This window comes from Lycium barbarum, chromosome 4 (genome assembly GCF_019175385.1).
Source record: "Lycium barbarum isolate Lr01 chromosome 4, ASM1917538v2, whole genome shotgun sequence".
Lineage (NCBI taxonomy): Eukaryota > Viridiplantae > Streptophyta > Magnoliopsida > Solanales > Solanaceae > Lycium > Lycium barbarum.
The window spans coordinates 145,445,684-145,459,647 of NC_083340.1; the positions used below are offsets into that span (position 1 = coordinate 145,445,684).

The 13,964-nt window shown below is 33.7% G+C and overlaps 3 protein-coding genes across 5 annotated transcripts; all 3 read left to right on the forward strand.

Annotated features, from left to right (window-relative positions):
• Nucleotides 1-566: 566 nt before the first annotated feature.
• On the forward strand, nucleotides 567-5,354 carry LOC132638791 (uncharacterized). Of its 3 annotated transcripts, none has more exons than XM_060355558.1 (3): nucleotides 567-770; nucleotides 2,100-2,203; nucleotides 3,626-5,354. In XM_060355558.1, the coding sequence occupies exon 3, from the start codon at nucleotides 3,794-3,796 to the stop codon at nucleotides 4,550-4,552; it is 759 nt and encodes a 252-aa protein (XP_060211541.1). In that variant the 5' UTR covers nucleotides 567-770; nucleotides 2,100-2,203; nucleotides 3,626-3,793; the 3' UTR covers nucleotides 4,553-5,354. The 3 variants fall into 3 exon arrangements, with proteins under 3 accessions (XP_060211541.1, XP_060211542.1, XP_060211543.1); XM_060355559.1 differs by having other exon boundaries at nucleotides 567-731; XM_060355560.1 differs by lacking the exon at nucleotides 567-770 and having other exon boundaries at nucleotides 2,026-2,203.
• On the forward strand, nucleotides 4,641-11,704 carry LOC132637985 (uncharacterized). The gene is made up of 2 exons (XM_060354986.1): nucleotides 4,641-4,907; nucleotides 10,892-11,704. The coding sequence occupies exons 1-2, from the start codon at nucleotides 4,641-4,643 to the stop codon at nucleotides 11,702-11,704; spliced, it is 1,080 nt and encodes a 359-aa protein (XP_060210969.1).
• A 134-nt stretch (nucleotides 11,705-11,838) lies between these two features.
• On the forward strand, nucleotides 11,839-13,206 carry LOC132637986 (uncharacterized). The gene is made up of 2 exons (XM_060354987.1): nucleotides 11,839-12,761; nucleotides 12,855-13,206. Exons 1-2 carry the CDS (start codon nucleotides 11,839-11,841, stop codon nucleotides 13,204-13,206), a joined length of 1,275 nt encoding a protein of 424 aa, XP_060210970.1.
• The last annotated feature ends 758 nt before the right edge of the window (nucleotides 13,207-13,964 follow it).

Sequence of the window (13,964 nt, forward strand, 5' to 3'; positions counted from 1 at the left end):
TATCAAATCGATTTTTAGTTTTTTTTTTTTAAATCAAACCGAAAGTCCCGATATTAAGCTATAACCGTATCAAATAACTAGGTTATGTTATTGATTTTATAGAAATTACCGAAAAAATATGGAACCGAACCGAATAAAAATATATGTAGATAATATGTTCTATATCTTAAGTTTAAAATACAATGCATTAAACTTTTTCTACCTTAAGCCTTGCCTTGGAATGGTTTAGATGAAGAGGGCTACAATTAAATCTAAACCTACCAACCTTGTTAAAACAATAACAATTTACAAAGGGTCTCAAATAGCACTCTATATACTTTAATATTCGGAAAAGGGTCAGATTTGCTCCTGTACTCTTACAAAAGGGCTATATTTACCCTTCGTTATATTTTTTGGTTATATTTATCCTTACCATCCAACTTTAGGGCCATATTTTCCCCTCCACTGTTAATTTACTTGTCCCCACCTTTATTATCCTACGTGGCGCCTACATGGATATTTATTCCCACAAATTTAATTCAGCCAAGATAAAATTCCAACCCATTATTTTAACTCGATCCATTCAACAAAAAATCCACCCAACTTGCACTTAACCCACCAGAAATATTCATTTCCATTCTCAAACCCAAAACCCACAATTCATCATCTCTCACTTGAGGAAAAACAAGAAGCATGAGCTACGGTTCTTGACTTCACCTGCTGATCCGAGGGCTTCGAAATCTGCCCAAACCGTAAGATTTATTAATAAAACCAAAACACGTTACCCTCTTGTGTGTAGACTCTTCTGTTGTTTTTCTCCATTTCGTTTTAGATTGTTAGTGTTACATCTCGGAAAATTTTTCTGTTAATGCACAGTGAATAGACTAATGAAGGGCACGAAGTATACGATGTTTCGATAAGTGAGAAATAGCATTTGATGATGCTAATTGAAATTTCAAAGACATTCGAGGTAAGAGAAGAAAGTTGCCGAGAAAAGGCAAGGAATACGTTATGTATCGAAAAGGATTTACGAGTACCGAATTAATGATGACTTAACGATGTTTTGGAGAAAATTTATAACGTCCCTTAGATTGTTAATGAGGTGTTAAACAAGTGACAAAAAGGTCCCTTAGACACACATTGCGCGCGCACCACTGCAGTTAGGTACGGATAACCCTGAGTCTTGGTAGGGCCAGGTATGTGTAACCCTGAGCCTTGGTAGGGCCAGGTATGTATAATCACCGAGCCTAGCCGTGGTCGGGTACGCGAAACACCGAACCTTCGTGGTCGGGTATGCTATGTAAATGATATGTATATGAATATGAATATGTATATGAATATGATTACGGATACGAAATATAAATGAGTACGGATACAGATATGGATGTATGTACACAATCACGTATTAGAAATGGAAAGTTCCTATGAAAAGCAAGTAAGTGTCTATGACGTTGGATCTACTACCTCTCATCTTATGATATTTCTTATGTTGCTTATTATGCTTCTATAATGATGTTGATCATGCTTTACATACTCAGTACATTCTTCGTACTGACGTCCTTTTGTTTGTGGACGTTGCGTTATGCCCGCAGGTGGCCAGGGAGACAGGCTTGATCCGTAGCTTTATTACTCAGGGACTACATAGCGGAGCTCCATTTCATTCGGAGCTACAGCTTTGGGTATTTATTCTTTTATGTACATATTTATGGGCATGGCGGGGTTCTGTCCCGCCTATATCATATGACATACTCTCTTTAGAGGCTCGTAGACATGTGTATATGGTTAGATGTATTTGGCCTTGTCGGCCTATATTTTGGATATCATTTTGTTAGCCTCGTCGGCTTATGTACACCTATATGGGCATTGTTATTGATGATGATATATATGTATTGTTGCCCAATGGAATTAGTATGAATAATGGATGGAAAGTATGATTTAGTTATGTGGCTCACCTAGATGTAAATGTGAAAGTATGATAAGAGGTGCCCGGGTGGGTTAGCATCGGGTGCCCGTCGCGGCCCTCCGGTTGGGTCGTGACAGTTAGGGTTAATCTCTCCAGATCCGTTTTTCATATTATTTGTCACTATTCTGTTGATTACATGACTTTTTTTGTTTTGTAGGATATTAAAGATGGCCTTAGTAGACATAATCTTCAATTATGGTGGAGAGTGGATTAGAAAACCAAAAGTCATGTATTCAAAGAAGTTGACTGAATCTTGGACAGGTTATGATCCTGACCTTCTTTCCTTTATTGATCTAGTAGATGACTACATTAAGTTTGGGTATTTAGGTGTTCAACAACTTATTGTTAATGTTCCCTCTGGTGAATACTATGAGATAGAAGGTGACGAAGGTATAAGACAGTTATTGAACTTAGTGTCCGAAGAATTTAAGGTCCTTAATATATATGTTGTAGATGAATGTGAAGTGTCAGTAAATGTTCATAATATTGCCCAATACTTCGAGTCATATGCTGCAAAAACTGAAGTTGGAACTGATTGTGAGAGTGATGATAATCAGGTTAAGGTAAAGTATGATTTTGATGAACTGAATTGGATTGTTCTTCGTAAAAATAGGGTCATTGATGAGAATTTGCTAGATTTCAAGGACTTATACAAGGGTATGAGCTTCAAGGATATACCTGAAGCTAGATTATGCATTAACTTCTATGCTCTTTCAAACAAAAGGAATTTGGAGCAGTTGAAAAGTGATCCTGGAAGGTTAAGGTATAAGTGTGTTAAAGGATGTTCCTTTTTGGTACACATTTCTGGGGATGGGGACATGCTAGGTGTTAGGATTAAAACACTGATAGGCAAGCATGATTGTGATGAAGCATATGACAATAGTGGGGTGGATCATATTACAATAGCACATTATTTCAAGACTAAGTTGCAAAATAACCCAAAGTATAAGGTCAAAGAGATGAGGGATGATCTGAATAACAAGTTTGATGTCAATGTTAGTCATGGTAAGTGCAAGAGAGCAAAGCAGCTGATTTTGGAAAAACTTAAAGGGAGCTTTACAAATGATTATAATAGACTTGAGGCTTATGCAAATGAGCTAAAGTCTAGTAATCCAGGAAGCGATGTGGTTATAAATTTGTCAAAGAATGCACTTGGCAATGGTAAAAGAAGATTCTTACGCATGTATATTTGTTTCCAAGCCCTTAAGATGGGATTTAAGGATGGGTTAAGACCCTTTATTGGCTTGGATGGAACCTTTTTAACAGGAAAAGCCAAGGGTCAATTGTTAACTGCTATTGGTCAGGATTGCCAAAACCAGAGTTATCCTATTGCCTGGGCAGTTGTGGATAAAGAAACAAAAATCACATGGAGTTGGTTCTTGGGCTTGCTTAAAAGATCATTGGATCTGAAGGAGATGGGTGAAGGAATAACATTCATTTCAGACATGCAGAAGGTATTCTTTTTTAACATTTCTGTCTGGCTATTACTTTTTTTCCATTATTTTCAGTTCATTTTGTAAGTTCCAATAATTTTCAGTTCTTTGTTTCATTTATGGACAGAATTGAAAATAAAGAACTGTCCAGTTCATTGTTTCATTTCTGTCCAGAAGTGAAATGAAATAACTGAAAATTTATTGAAACATAAACTCTTTGCTCATTTTTATTTTATTTAATTTCATATAGGGATTATACGAAGCAATGAAGAATGTGCTTCCTAAATCACATCACAAATTATGTGCTAAACATGTTGAAGCAAACTAGTGCAAAGAATGGAGGTCAGATGAACTGACAAAGGTATTTTGGTGGTCTTCATGGACCACTTATGAGGAAGACTTCATAGATAGACTCAATATGATTGGTTCTTTGAATGAGAAAGTTGTTGAGAAGTTGCTGACATATCCTCCACAAGCTTGGTGTAGAGCCTACTTTGACACTGTGTGCGAGAACTATGGAGTGGAGAACAATTTCACTGAGTCAGTGAATAAATGGATTCTGGAACCTAGAGGCAAACCAATCATCAAAATGCTTGAGGAAATAAGAATCAAGGTCATGAACCAGTTAAGGGAAAGAGAGGATGAAGTGAGGTTTTGGGCTACTGAATTTAGCCCAAAGAGTATGCAGTTGTACAATGAGTACAGGAAGATTGCTAAAAAATGCAAGGTTCATTTCAATGGTGATTATGGGTATGAGATCACAGAAGGACTTGATAGGCACACGGTAAGTATGACTTTGAAGAGATGCACATGTAGGCAATGGGATCTTAATGGAATTCCATGCCCACATGCAATTAAAGCAATGATGTATAAGAAGTTGGACCCTTTGAGTGAAATGAGTTGGTGGTATAGCAAAGAGGCATTCTTGCTTACCTATAAGAACAAATTACAGCCTGTTAGAGGTGAAAAATTCTGGAAGGTGGGTCCATCTCAAGCAATGGAACCACCTGAGCTAGTGAAGAGGCCTGGTAGACCTAAAATTAAGAGAGTCAGGGAAAAAGACGAGGCAATTAAGAGGCAAGGTGAGTGGGCAAGTTCAAGAAAAGGAAGAATTATGACATGCAATAACTGTAGAGAGCCAAGTCACAATGTTAAAGGGTGTAAAAAGGTAAAATAACTTCAATGCTATTAATAGCTTCTTTTTTTCTGAAGTTTGATTTCTAACTTTGATTTCTTTTTTACAACAGCTAGCCAATGCAAGGCCAATGAAGAAGAGAAAAACATTGATTGATGAACCTGATGAAATAAACCTAACAACACCTCAATCAAGTCAAGCAAGCCAGAACTTTAGGCCTACACCAACATTGAGGCAGCAGGTACCACAATTTTTAGATCCAGGACCAAATATTCCAAGACATGAATCAGATTTAGAATTCCCAGAATCTTCAAGGCCAAGATTCAGCAAGACAGTTCATCCAGCTGTGACAATCAACTTCCCAAATCATGATCCAGATCCTACTATAAGGCCAAGAGTAGTGTCAGAAAGCACAATACTTCAAGCTAGGAAACAGGGACGACACCTTCAGGGATAAGGATAATTAACTTTACAGGTGATCACAATGGAGTGAGCGTCCCTTCTAATCTTCCCTACTCACCGGTCAACCTCACATGGAGAGGAAATGCTGCTGTAAATCAAGGCCAATTGGAGATGCAAAGTAGACAAAGAACTAAAAAGTTGAAGCAAAGAAAGGGACCAGAGTGATGCATTAGGGTGTTGAAATTTATTTTTTGTTGATATGTTTCATGGGTTGTAATTACTGATTATGACAGTAATTCTTAGTTAATGTCTTTCTAGTTTACTTGTTTTTGGTGGTGAACAATTGATGTCATATTATGAGTGGTGATGTGTAAGTTTTTGGAGTTATAATATGGCATCAAGCATACCAAAATATGGCAGTTAATATTACTTATGAATGCAATTATTTGTATCATTTTGTTGTTTATATTAAGTGTGAATGTAGTTGTTCTAGTTATTTTTTTTAATTTGTGAGATGTTGTGGTTCAGTTCTTGACAATTACTGCTATTTCTGGGCATTTTGAGCTTGTGAGATGTTTAAACTGCTGAATATATATATTTTGGTCTGTTGTTACTGAAAATGGTGCTGAGAATGCACCAAAAATTGGCTCATTTGATGCTAAAAATGGTGCAAAAATAGTGCTATAATAGTGCTGAGAATGCACTATAAATTGGTCAAGTTGGTGCTGAAAATGGTGTTAAAAAGGTGCAGAAATAGTGCTGAAAATGGTCTAAAATAGTGCTGAAATGTAGCTGAATGGGTGCTGAAAATGGTGTTAAAATAGTGCAGAAATAGTGCTGAAAATGGTCTAAAATGGTGCTGAAATGCAGCAAAAAAAAAAAAAAAAACACTTGAAATGCAGTTTAAAAAGCACCAGGAAATGCACAAAAAAAGTGACTAATCTATTGCTACATTATGGTGCTGAAAATGCAGGCTCAAATGCACCAAAATCTGCCAAGATGGCCATAATTTAGGTGCTGAAATGCAGCCTCAAATGCACCTTCATTTTGGACAACTTTGAGCTACATTAAGTATTGTGAATGCATCAAATATTTGTTCCTACAAAAACTCTATAATATATGCTAGATTCCTAGCTTCGTGTGTCTCAATTCATCAAAAGTAAACATAAGCATTTTATTCAATTGGAAGTCAGTTAAGTACATAAACAAAGAGACCATATAAGTTCCAATATAATAAGACTTCTTAATGATCAATTGTCAACATGTTTTCAACAAGAGAGCTATATAGATCTGCCTTTCCTTCCCTGAGGCATCCAATAGCCATCTTTGTTGACACCCAATTTTGGCCCTCTGTATTTAAAAATTAACTTTTTTAGGCTTCCTAGTCATTAAATAGCACAAAATACTGTTTTTATATATTTTTTAACTTTAATATAATTTATTGATGATTGTACTTATTTTTAAATAATAGGAATTTTTATCAATTTATTTTCATTTTAAATAATTATTTTGTTACAGTCGTTTGTATATAAACAACATGCTAATACAGTTTTACTTCAATTAATTAGCAGGTCTCTTTAATTCAAATCACATTTTTTACTTTATTCACGAAATTACCTTAAATATATTTTTATACTTTATTATTTTAGTTACAGTCTATTATTACATGGAAGTCGGAAGAACTAATTTTAAACACAGATAAGATTTAGCACATGGTTTTGAAAAGCCATGGTTTTGTGAAGCCCATGGTTTTGGCACATGGGTTTGGATAAAAAGTGATTTACCTTTGCCTATATAAAGGACGACTTCCCCTCTCATTTTTCTCATCACTTGCACACTACCTTACACACATTTTTCTTCTCTCTACACTCTCTAGATTTTCTTTCTATAGGAAGACTAGTAAGTCTAGTAAGTCTAGCACTTTCTTCCTCTTTCTATATTTTTTTTAATTGTCTTTATATTTCATTCATACATTGCTTCTTTACTTATTCATATATATATTGTCTTTACATTTATCTACTTGCATTGTCTTTATATTATTTTTATATAGATTGCCTTTATATTTATTTATCTATATTATTTTTACATTTATTTATATACATTGTGTCTTTAAATTTCTTCATATATTGTTTCTATATTTTTATATTCTCTATACATTTTTCTTTACATTTTACATACATTTTCCTTACACTCTCCACACTTTTCTTTTATATTATCTTACGTCTATCTATTCTTTTATATATTTTTTATACACGTACGTTATATACATATACATGTACATATTTACATTACTTAACTACCAAGAAAAGAAAGGAGAAACTTTTCATTAAAAGGAATGCACTTATTGCCTCTACATTTTTTATGCATTATCTTTATATTTTGCTATATTGTCTCTACAACTTTATTTATTTTCAATACATGTATACATTGTCAAGTATTTTCTTTACACTTTTACCAATACCATCACACTACATGCCTATTTTTTCTATATATTTTGCTATTTACATTTACCCTACATTGGCTATACATCATATTTATATTTACCTATATTTTCATTTGTATTCTTATGTTCTTTTTACATATATCATTCATCTATACATTTGTTACATTACATACACTACACTAATCCTAGGGTCAAATCAAGTTTCATCATTCTTTTGTCAAATCACTTTTTCAAAAACTTTATGTCAAATAATCTTTTCAATAACTTTTTGTCAAACTACTTTTTCAAGGACTTTGGTCACATTACTTTTTCAAAGAATATTTATCAAATCACTTTTTAAAGACTTTATGTCACATACCTTACTTTTTGACTTTTTCAAATTATTTTAACTAATACTTTTTCTTTCATCTTGCAATTTATTACAAATACTACACTTTTGGCCGATGAAGAAATTTCCGTCGATTTCCAAGGCCTCCCATGTACAAAGACGGGTTTTTTTATTTTAAGTTTATTCATTATTTCTTTAATTCATCCGATAGTTATTTATTCTCTTACTAACATTTTTACTAAGTGTTTATACATGTACCCGGAGATACATCCCGAATACGACACTCGGAAGGAACCCGAAGACTTCATCGAATCACTGTTTGTATTTACTTTCCGCATTTTTTTTATAACTGTACAAAACATAAACTCATAGTATAGTGGAAACTTTATTTTTGGAATGACAGGTTGATATGTTTATTTACTTGTCGCCTTGTTTGTTAAACTTAAAATTGTCAAGACTTAAGCTGTCAATACTTTCATAACTAGATTAAATTGACTTGGTATAAATACTTTGTTAAATAAATTCACACTTTTGACGATTAGTCAAACATACTAGTCCATCCTTTATTTTATATTCTTTATACACTCTTAATACAACTTACATTTTATATTATTTCGTGTACACTAATACATATTTTAATCAAGTTAAATCCACATTATTGACGCTAGGTATTTATTAGGCTGTCCATTTACAATCTTTTATTCTTTAAAGACATTATATCTTTTCACTCATTTTTATACATAATTTCTAATATTTATTTTTTACCAATACTTTTTTTAACAATTCTTTTGTTCTCTATTCTTTGGTAGGATATTCATTAAACAAACACTCTTTTACGAAACGGTAGAAATAAGTCAAATCGACTTCACTTTTTCTGAATTCCTTTATTATATAAGCTCTTCACACCGATGAATACTCGGGGATTCATTTTACATTCTTTATTCACTGATATACCTAGTTATACAATTCTTCATATATTTTATGTTTGATATACACCTTTATAATTGAAATACATTTTTTATATGTTTAATATACATACATTTTTTATACACAGACACACAGTCTTTATTATATTTGATATACCTATTTTACATACTCTTATATCTTTTATACATGCTTTATATAGTTGTATACATTCTTTATACTAACGGATATACATTCTTTATACCAACAAATACACTTTTATACTTGTGAGGTACATTCTCTTTATACTCTTTTATATATTCTTTTTAATATGCATTCTTTATGAATACTTGATACTTGATATAAATACATTTTTTATACACTGTATATACTTAGTATATTATCACCTAGTGTAGCTTTTCATGAAGTCATAACATTTTGAAAACATGTAATAATAATGACAAACGATAGATAACCCTTCTCTAGTGTTCAGTTAAACTAAGTTTAAGGACTGTCTTCGGACAGGCTCTGAGGGATGCTTAATACCTTCCTCTCGGGGTAAATAAAACCCTTATCTAGAATTTCATAGGTTTCGTGGACTAAAATGGAGTACACACACAAATACATATAAGTTTTCTGATTTTCCTTTAAAATTAGGTGGCGACTCTAACCCTTTTTAAACCAGTTAAAAAAATCGGGAAGTTGCAAACTATCTTTGACCCATTCAAAATAGGGCGTAACAATCTTCATCCACCAAAATTCACACTAGTCAAATTTCAACAACGTCAAACCCCTACACTTCAACATTAAACTATATCTAATATTACACCAATCGATTAACCTAAAACAATGCAATTCATACAAAATGCCAACAAATTCAACTTCAAATCTTCGGCGTCTTCACTTCATTATTATCGCAACAAATCCAACAAAAAGTGCACATAACATCATTTTAAACATCTTCCCCTTGACAACTTTCTCTTTTAAATTTGGGCTTTCATTTTCTCCACTTTTTCTTTCAATCTGTCCCTTTCAAGAGTAACTGCATCCAATTGAGCCTTTAACTTGTTGATTAAATCGCTGAATCCGAAAAATGACCATCTTCCCATTTCCAATAACCACAGTTGCTTCCCTAAGAAATACAATGAAATCAACTTCAATTATGATCCTTTAAACATGAATAAATTTGAAAATTACAGAGATTAGATAATCTAAATAAAACACTTAGGTTTTGAACACTTATAAAATTTCCTTCTGGGGGTCATTGACAGGGGCGGAACTACAGGGGTGCAAGGGGTGGCAATCGAACCCCCTTCATCGGAAAATTGCACTATATATATACGGTGAATTTTTTTATTCATGTATAAATATTATTTTTGCATCCCCTTAACATAATGGAGATTTCGGATCAGTGGATGAGGCGCCTATGATTGAGCCCGCGGTTGCGGGTTTGATTCTCAGCAACGACGCCTTTTTAAACTTTTTTCATCCAGTCCCTTTAAAAAAAAAAATTAACAGAAACGACGTCATGCTGGACTCTATTTATTATTATTATTATTATTATTATTATTATTATTATTATTATTATTATTAAAGAAAAACGTGAGCCATTTGGGATAAAAGAATCCCTAATTTCAAAACGTGTTGACATTGTTCTTTGTCAACTCAATTGTGTTGCTGCCGGCTGCCTTTTTATTCAAACTTCAAAGGTCCTTTGCTCCTGTTTATCTTCTCTACCCTTGCGCCTACTCTGTCATCTTCTTGGGCCTTCGCCCATGGCTTCCAATTCCAAGGTTTTTCTTTTTTTTTTTTCCTCTTTTTTTTTCACCATACTCAAAATCACAACAAACCCATTATTGTTTCTTGTTAGTTGTTAATCAACCTATTTTGTGAAATGGGTAGCTGATCCATTTTCCATCCATGAACCCCAAGCCTTGATTGTTTTAATTCTTAAATGTTGTTTGGTTGCAAAATTGGTCTTCGAGATATTTATTTTTAGCTGATAAAAGAATCAAAGTGTAGATTTTTATTTAGTAATCAATTCCCTTTTATGTGTGTTGGATTGTGGTCAAGTTGTTTTCTTGCTTATTGAGACATTTGGTAGAGTTTTTTATAATATATGATCATCTGTAGGCATTTGAAATGGGATATGCTTAAGGTTACTGATTATTTTTTGCTGTATTGCTATATACAAGATTGAGTTTTTATTCTCACAGTTAGATGACCTTAAATAGGCTTTGTTTTATTGGCTTTTAAGATTGACATTGTGCTTTTAATTCTAACAATTTTTTTTATTATAACTCAGTCTCAAAAGTCAGCGAAGAATTATTTTACCAAAGTTCCAAAATCAAGTTTGGACCCTCATGATCAACCTAATCTAGAAGAAAATGTCAAGCACTCAGAAGTACCATTGCTTTCTTCTCAGGAATTTGATTTGAATTCTTTAAAGCATGATCCGGGTGAAAGAACTCAAATCTTGAACTTTCATCCAAATCATCGAGATGTCATTCAAAGAGAATACCTTAGGAGAGGTCCTTGTCAACCTCGGCTTAAAGAGTATCCTAAAACAAAAGTTTCTAGATACATACGTCGTTTTAATCCTCAGTGGTTTAGTGAATATTCTAATTGGTTGGAGTATAGTGAAAGTAAAGATGCAGTCTTTTGTTTGAATTGCTATCTATTTGCAGACGATAATATTCATCAAGGAGGGGGTGATGTATTTTCGACCATAGGGTTTAGGAGTTGGCAAAAAAAGAAGAGTCTTAAAAAACATGTTGGTGGCAGAAATAACATTCATAATCATGCAAGAAAGAATTGTGAAGATCTAGTGCGACAAGAACAATCTATTCAATCTGCACTTGTGAGGCAAGATTCTCAATTTAAGCATGAGTATCGGCTCCTCTTAACTGCTTCGGTTGATGTTGTAAGGCTTCTTTTGAATCAAGGATTTGCATTTCGGGGTCATGATGAATCTAAATCATCACTTAGCAGAGGTAATTTTCTTGAAATTCTTACATGGTATTCTGAAAGGTGTGATAGCATTAAAGATTTTGTATTGAAACATGCTCCACAAAATGATCTGATGACTTCTCCAATGATTCAAAAAAAAAAATTGTGACTGCATGCAAAATTGAAACAATTAAGGCTATCATAGAAGAATTAAATGGTGATTGCTTTGCCTTGTTGGTTGATGAATCTTTTGATGTGTCGCGCAAGGAGCAAATGGTCGTTGTTTTACGATATGTTGATAGAATGGGATTTGTGATGGAGCGACTTATTGACATTATTCATGTTCAAGATACTTGTGCATCATCTCTAAAAGAAGCAATTGTTAATTTACTTGCTCAACATTCCTGGAGTCTTTCTTATGTACGTGGACAATGTTATGATGGGGCAAGTAATATGGAAGGTAGAATCAATGGCCTTAAAATGTTAATTAGGCAAGAAAGTAGATCGGCTCATTCTGTTCATTGCTTTGCTCATCAACTTCAACTACGTCTTGTTGCGGTTTCTAAAAAGTGTGTTGAAGTGGGGGAGCTTATACTATTGGTTTCAAGTATTTTGAATATGTTGGGAGCTTCTTTTAAACTCATGGATGAATATCAAGAATCTCAAAAGAAAAGAGTTCAAGAGGCATTAGATATGGGTGAACTTGAAATTGGTAGAGGCTTGCATCAACAATTTGGTCTTACTAGAGCTTGTGATACTCGTTGGGAATCCCACTACAAATCTTTTAGTAACTTTATTCTTATGTTTGGTTCAATTGTTGATGTACTTGATGATATTGTTGTTGATTCACAGTGTCCAGATGAATGTGCCAAGGCAATGGGATTTCTCAGAGCATGTCAAACATTTGATGTTGCATTCATATTGCATTTGATGAGAGATATTTTAGCAATCACAGACGAGCCTAACAAATGCTTACAGAAAAAGGAGCAAGATATCGCAAATGCCATGCTACTTGTTCAAGTAGCAAAGAAAAGGTTGCAAAAGTTAAGGGAGGAAGAATGGGGTTCGCTTATTGATAAAGTATCTAAATTTTGTATCAAGTATCAAATTTTGATACCTAATTTAGATGAGCCGTACTTTACCTCTTTGAGATCACGGCGTAAACTTGCTGGTTGTACTGTCTCACACCATTATTACGTTGAAGTGTTTTGCAAAGTTATTGATTGGTAAATTCAAGAGCTTTCTTATCGTTTTGACGAAGTAACGACTGATTTGCTTCATGGAATTGCTTGTTTAAATCCAATTGACTTATTTTCTAGTTTTGATCTCAGGAAAATAATGAGAATGGCTGAACATTATCTTGATGACTTTGATGAATTTAGTATGGGGGCTCTTGAGAATCAACTTGCGAGTTACATTATTGATGTTCATGATATTGATGTAAGGTTCTCCGATCTAAAAGGACTTTGTGATCTTTCAAAAAGATTAGTTCAGACAAAGAAGCATTCAAACTATCCTCTTGTATTCCGCTTAGTGAAACTTGCCTTGCTTTTGCCAGTTGCCACTGCATCCGTTGAAAGAACTTTTTCGGCAATGAAGTTTATCAAGAATGACTTGCGGAGTCGAATGAATGAGAGTTATTTTAGTAGTTGCTTGGTGCCTTATGTATAAAAAGATGTGTTTAATAGGATTTCTAATGATGTTATTATAAAAACATTTCAAGGAATGAAACCTCGTCGTGTACAATATACTTGCACTTTCAATAGAGAATTGTGTTTGTTTTGATTTCTTCGCGTGTTTATTTTTAAATTTTCTTGAACCCCCTTATCAAATGTTCTGGCTCTACCCCTGGTCATTGAAGTAAAATTTCGGGCAATTTCACCATAAGGACACTTCTTCGTCAAAGAACGACTACTTTCCGACATTGCAAGAAGGGTTTTCGTACAACCTTAACAATCTAGAGTATAAACTAAGAAGAAATTAGATGAAAGGGGAAGAATTACTAAAGAGACGTTTTATTAAAAAAAAAAAAACTTACATTTTCTGAAGATATTGAGGCCTTGGATCAGAACGCGAAGAATTATGAAGAACCCTAGCTTAGATGCGTTGTTTTCCTTCGAATAGCTGAAGTGCTTTGGTTTTATTAATAAATCTTACGGTTTGGGCAGATTTCAAAGCCCTCAAATCAGCAGGTGAAGTCAAGAACCGTAGCTCATGCTTCTTGTTTTTCCTCAAGTAAGAGATGATGAATTGTGGGTTTTAGGTTTGAGAATGGAAATGAATATTTTTGGTGGGTTAAGTGCAAGTTGGGTGGGTTTTTTGTTAAATGGGTCAGGTTAAAATAATGAGTTGAAATTTTATCTTGGCTGAATTAAATTTGTGGGAATAAATATCCATATAGGCGCCACGTAGGATAATAAAGGTGGGGA

Coding starts and splice junctions, on each gene's coding strand:
- LOC132637985 (XM_060354986.1), top strand. CDS start 4,641: ATGAAGAAGAGAAAAACATTGATTGATGAACCTGATGAAATAAACCTA. Junction 4,908..10,891: donor ATCCTACTATAAGGCCAAGA/GTAGTGTCAGAA, acceptor ATTATAACTCAG/TCTCAAAAGTCAGCGAAGAA.
- LOC132638791 (XM_060355558.1), top strand. CDS start 3,794: ATGATTGGTTCTTTGAATGAGAAAGTTGTTGAGAAGTTGCTGACATAT.
- LOC132637986 (XM_060354987.1), top strand. CDS start 11,839: ATGGGATTTGTGATGGAGCGACTTATTGACATTATTCATGTTCAAGAT. Junction 12,762..12,854: donor TTTTGCAAAGTTATTGATTG/GTAAATTCAAGA, acceptor CTTATTTTCTAG/TTTTGATCTCAGGAAAATAA.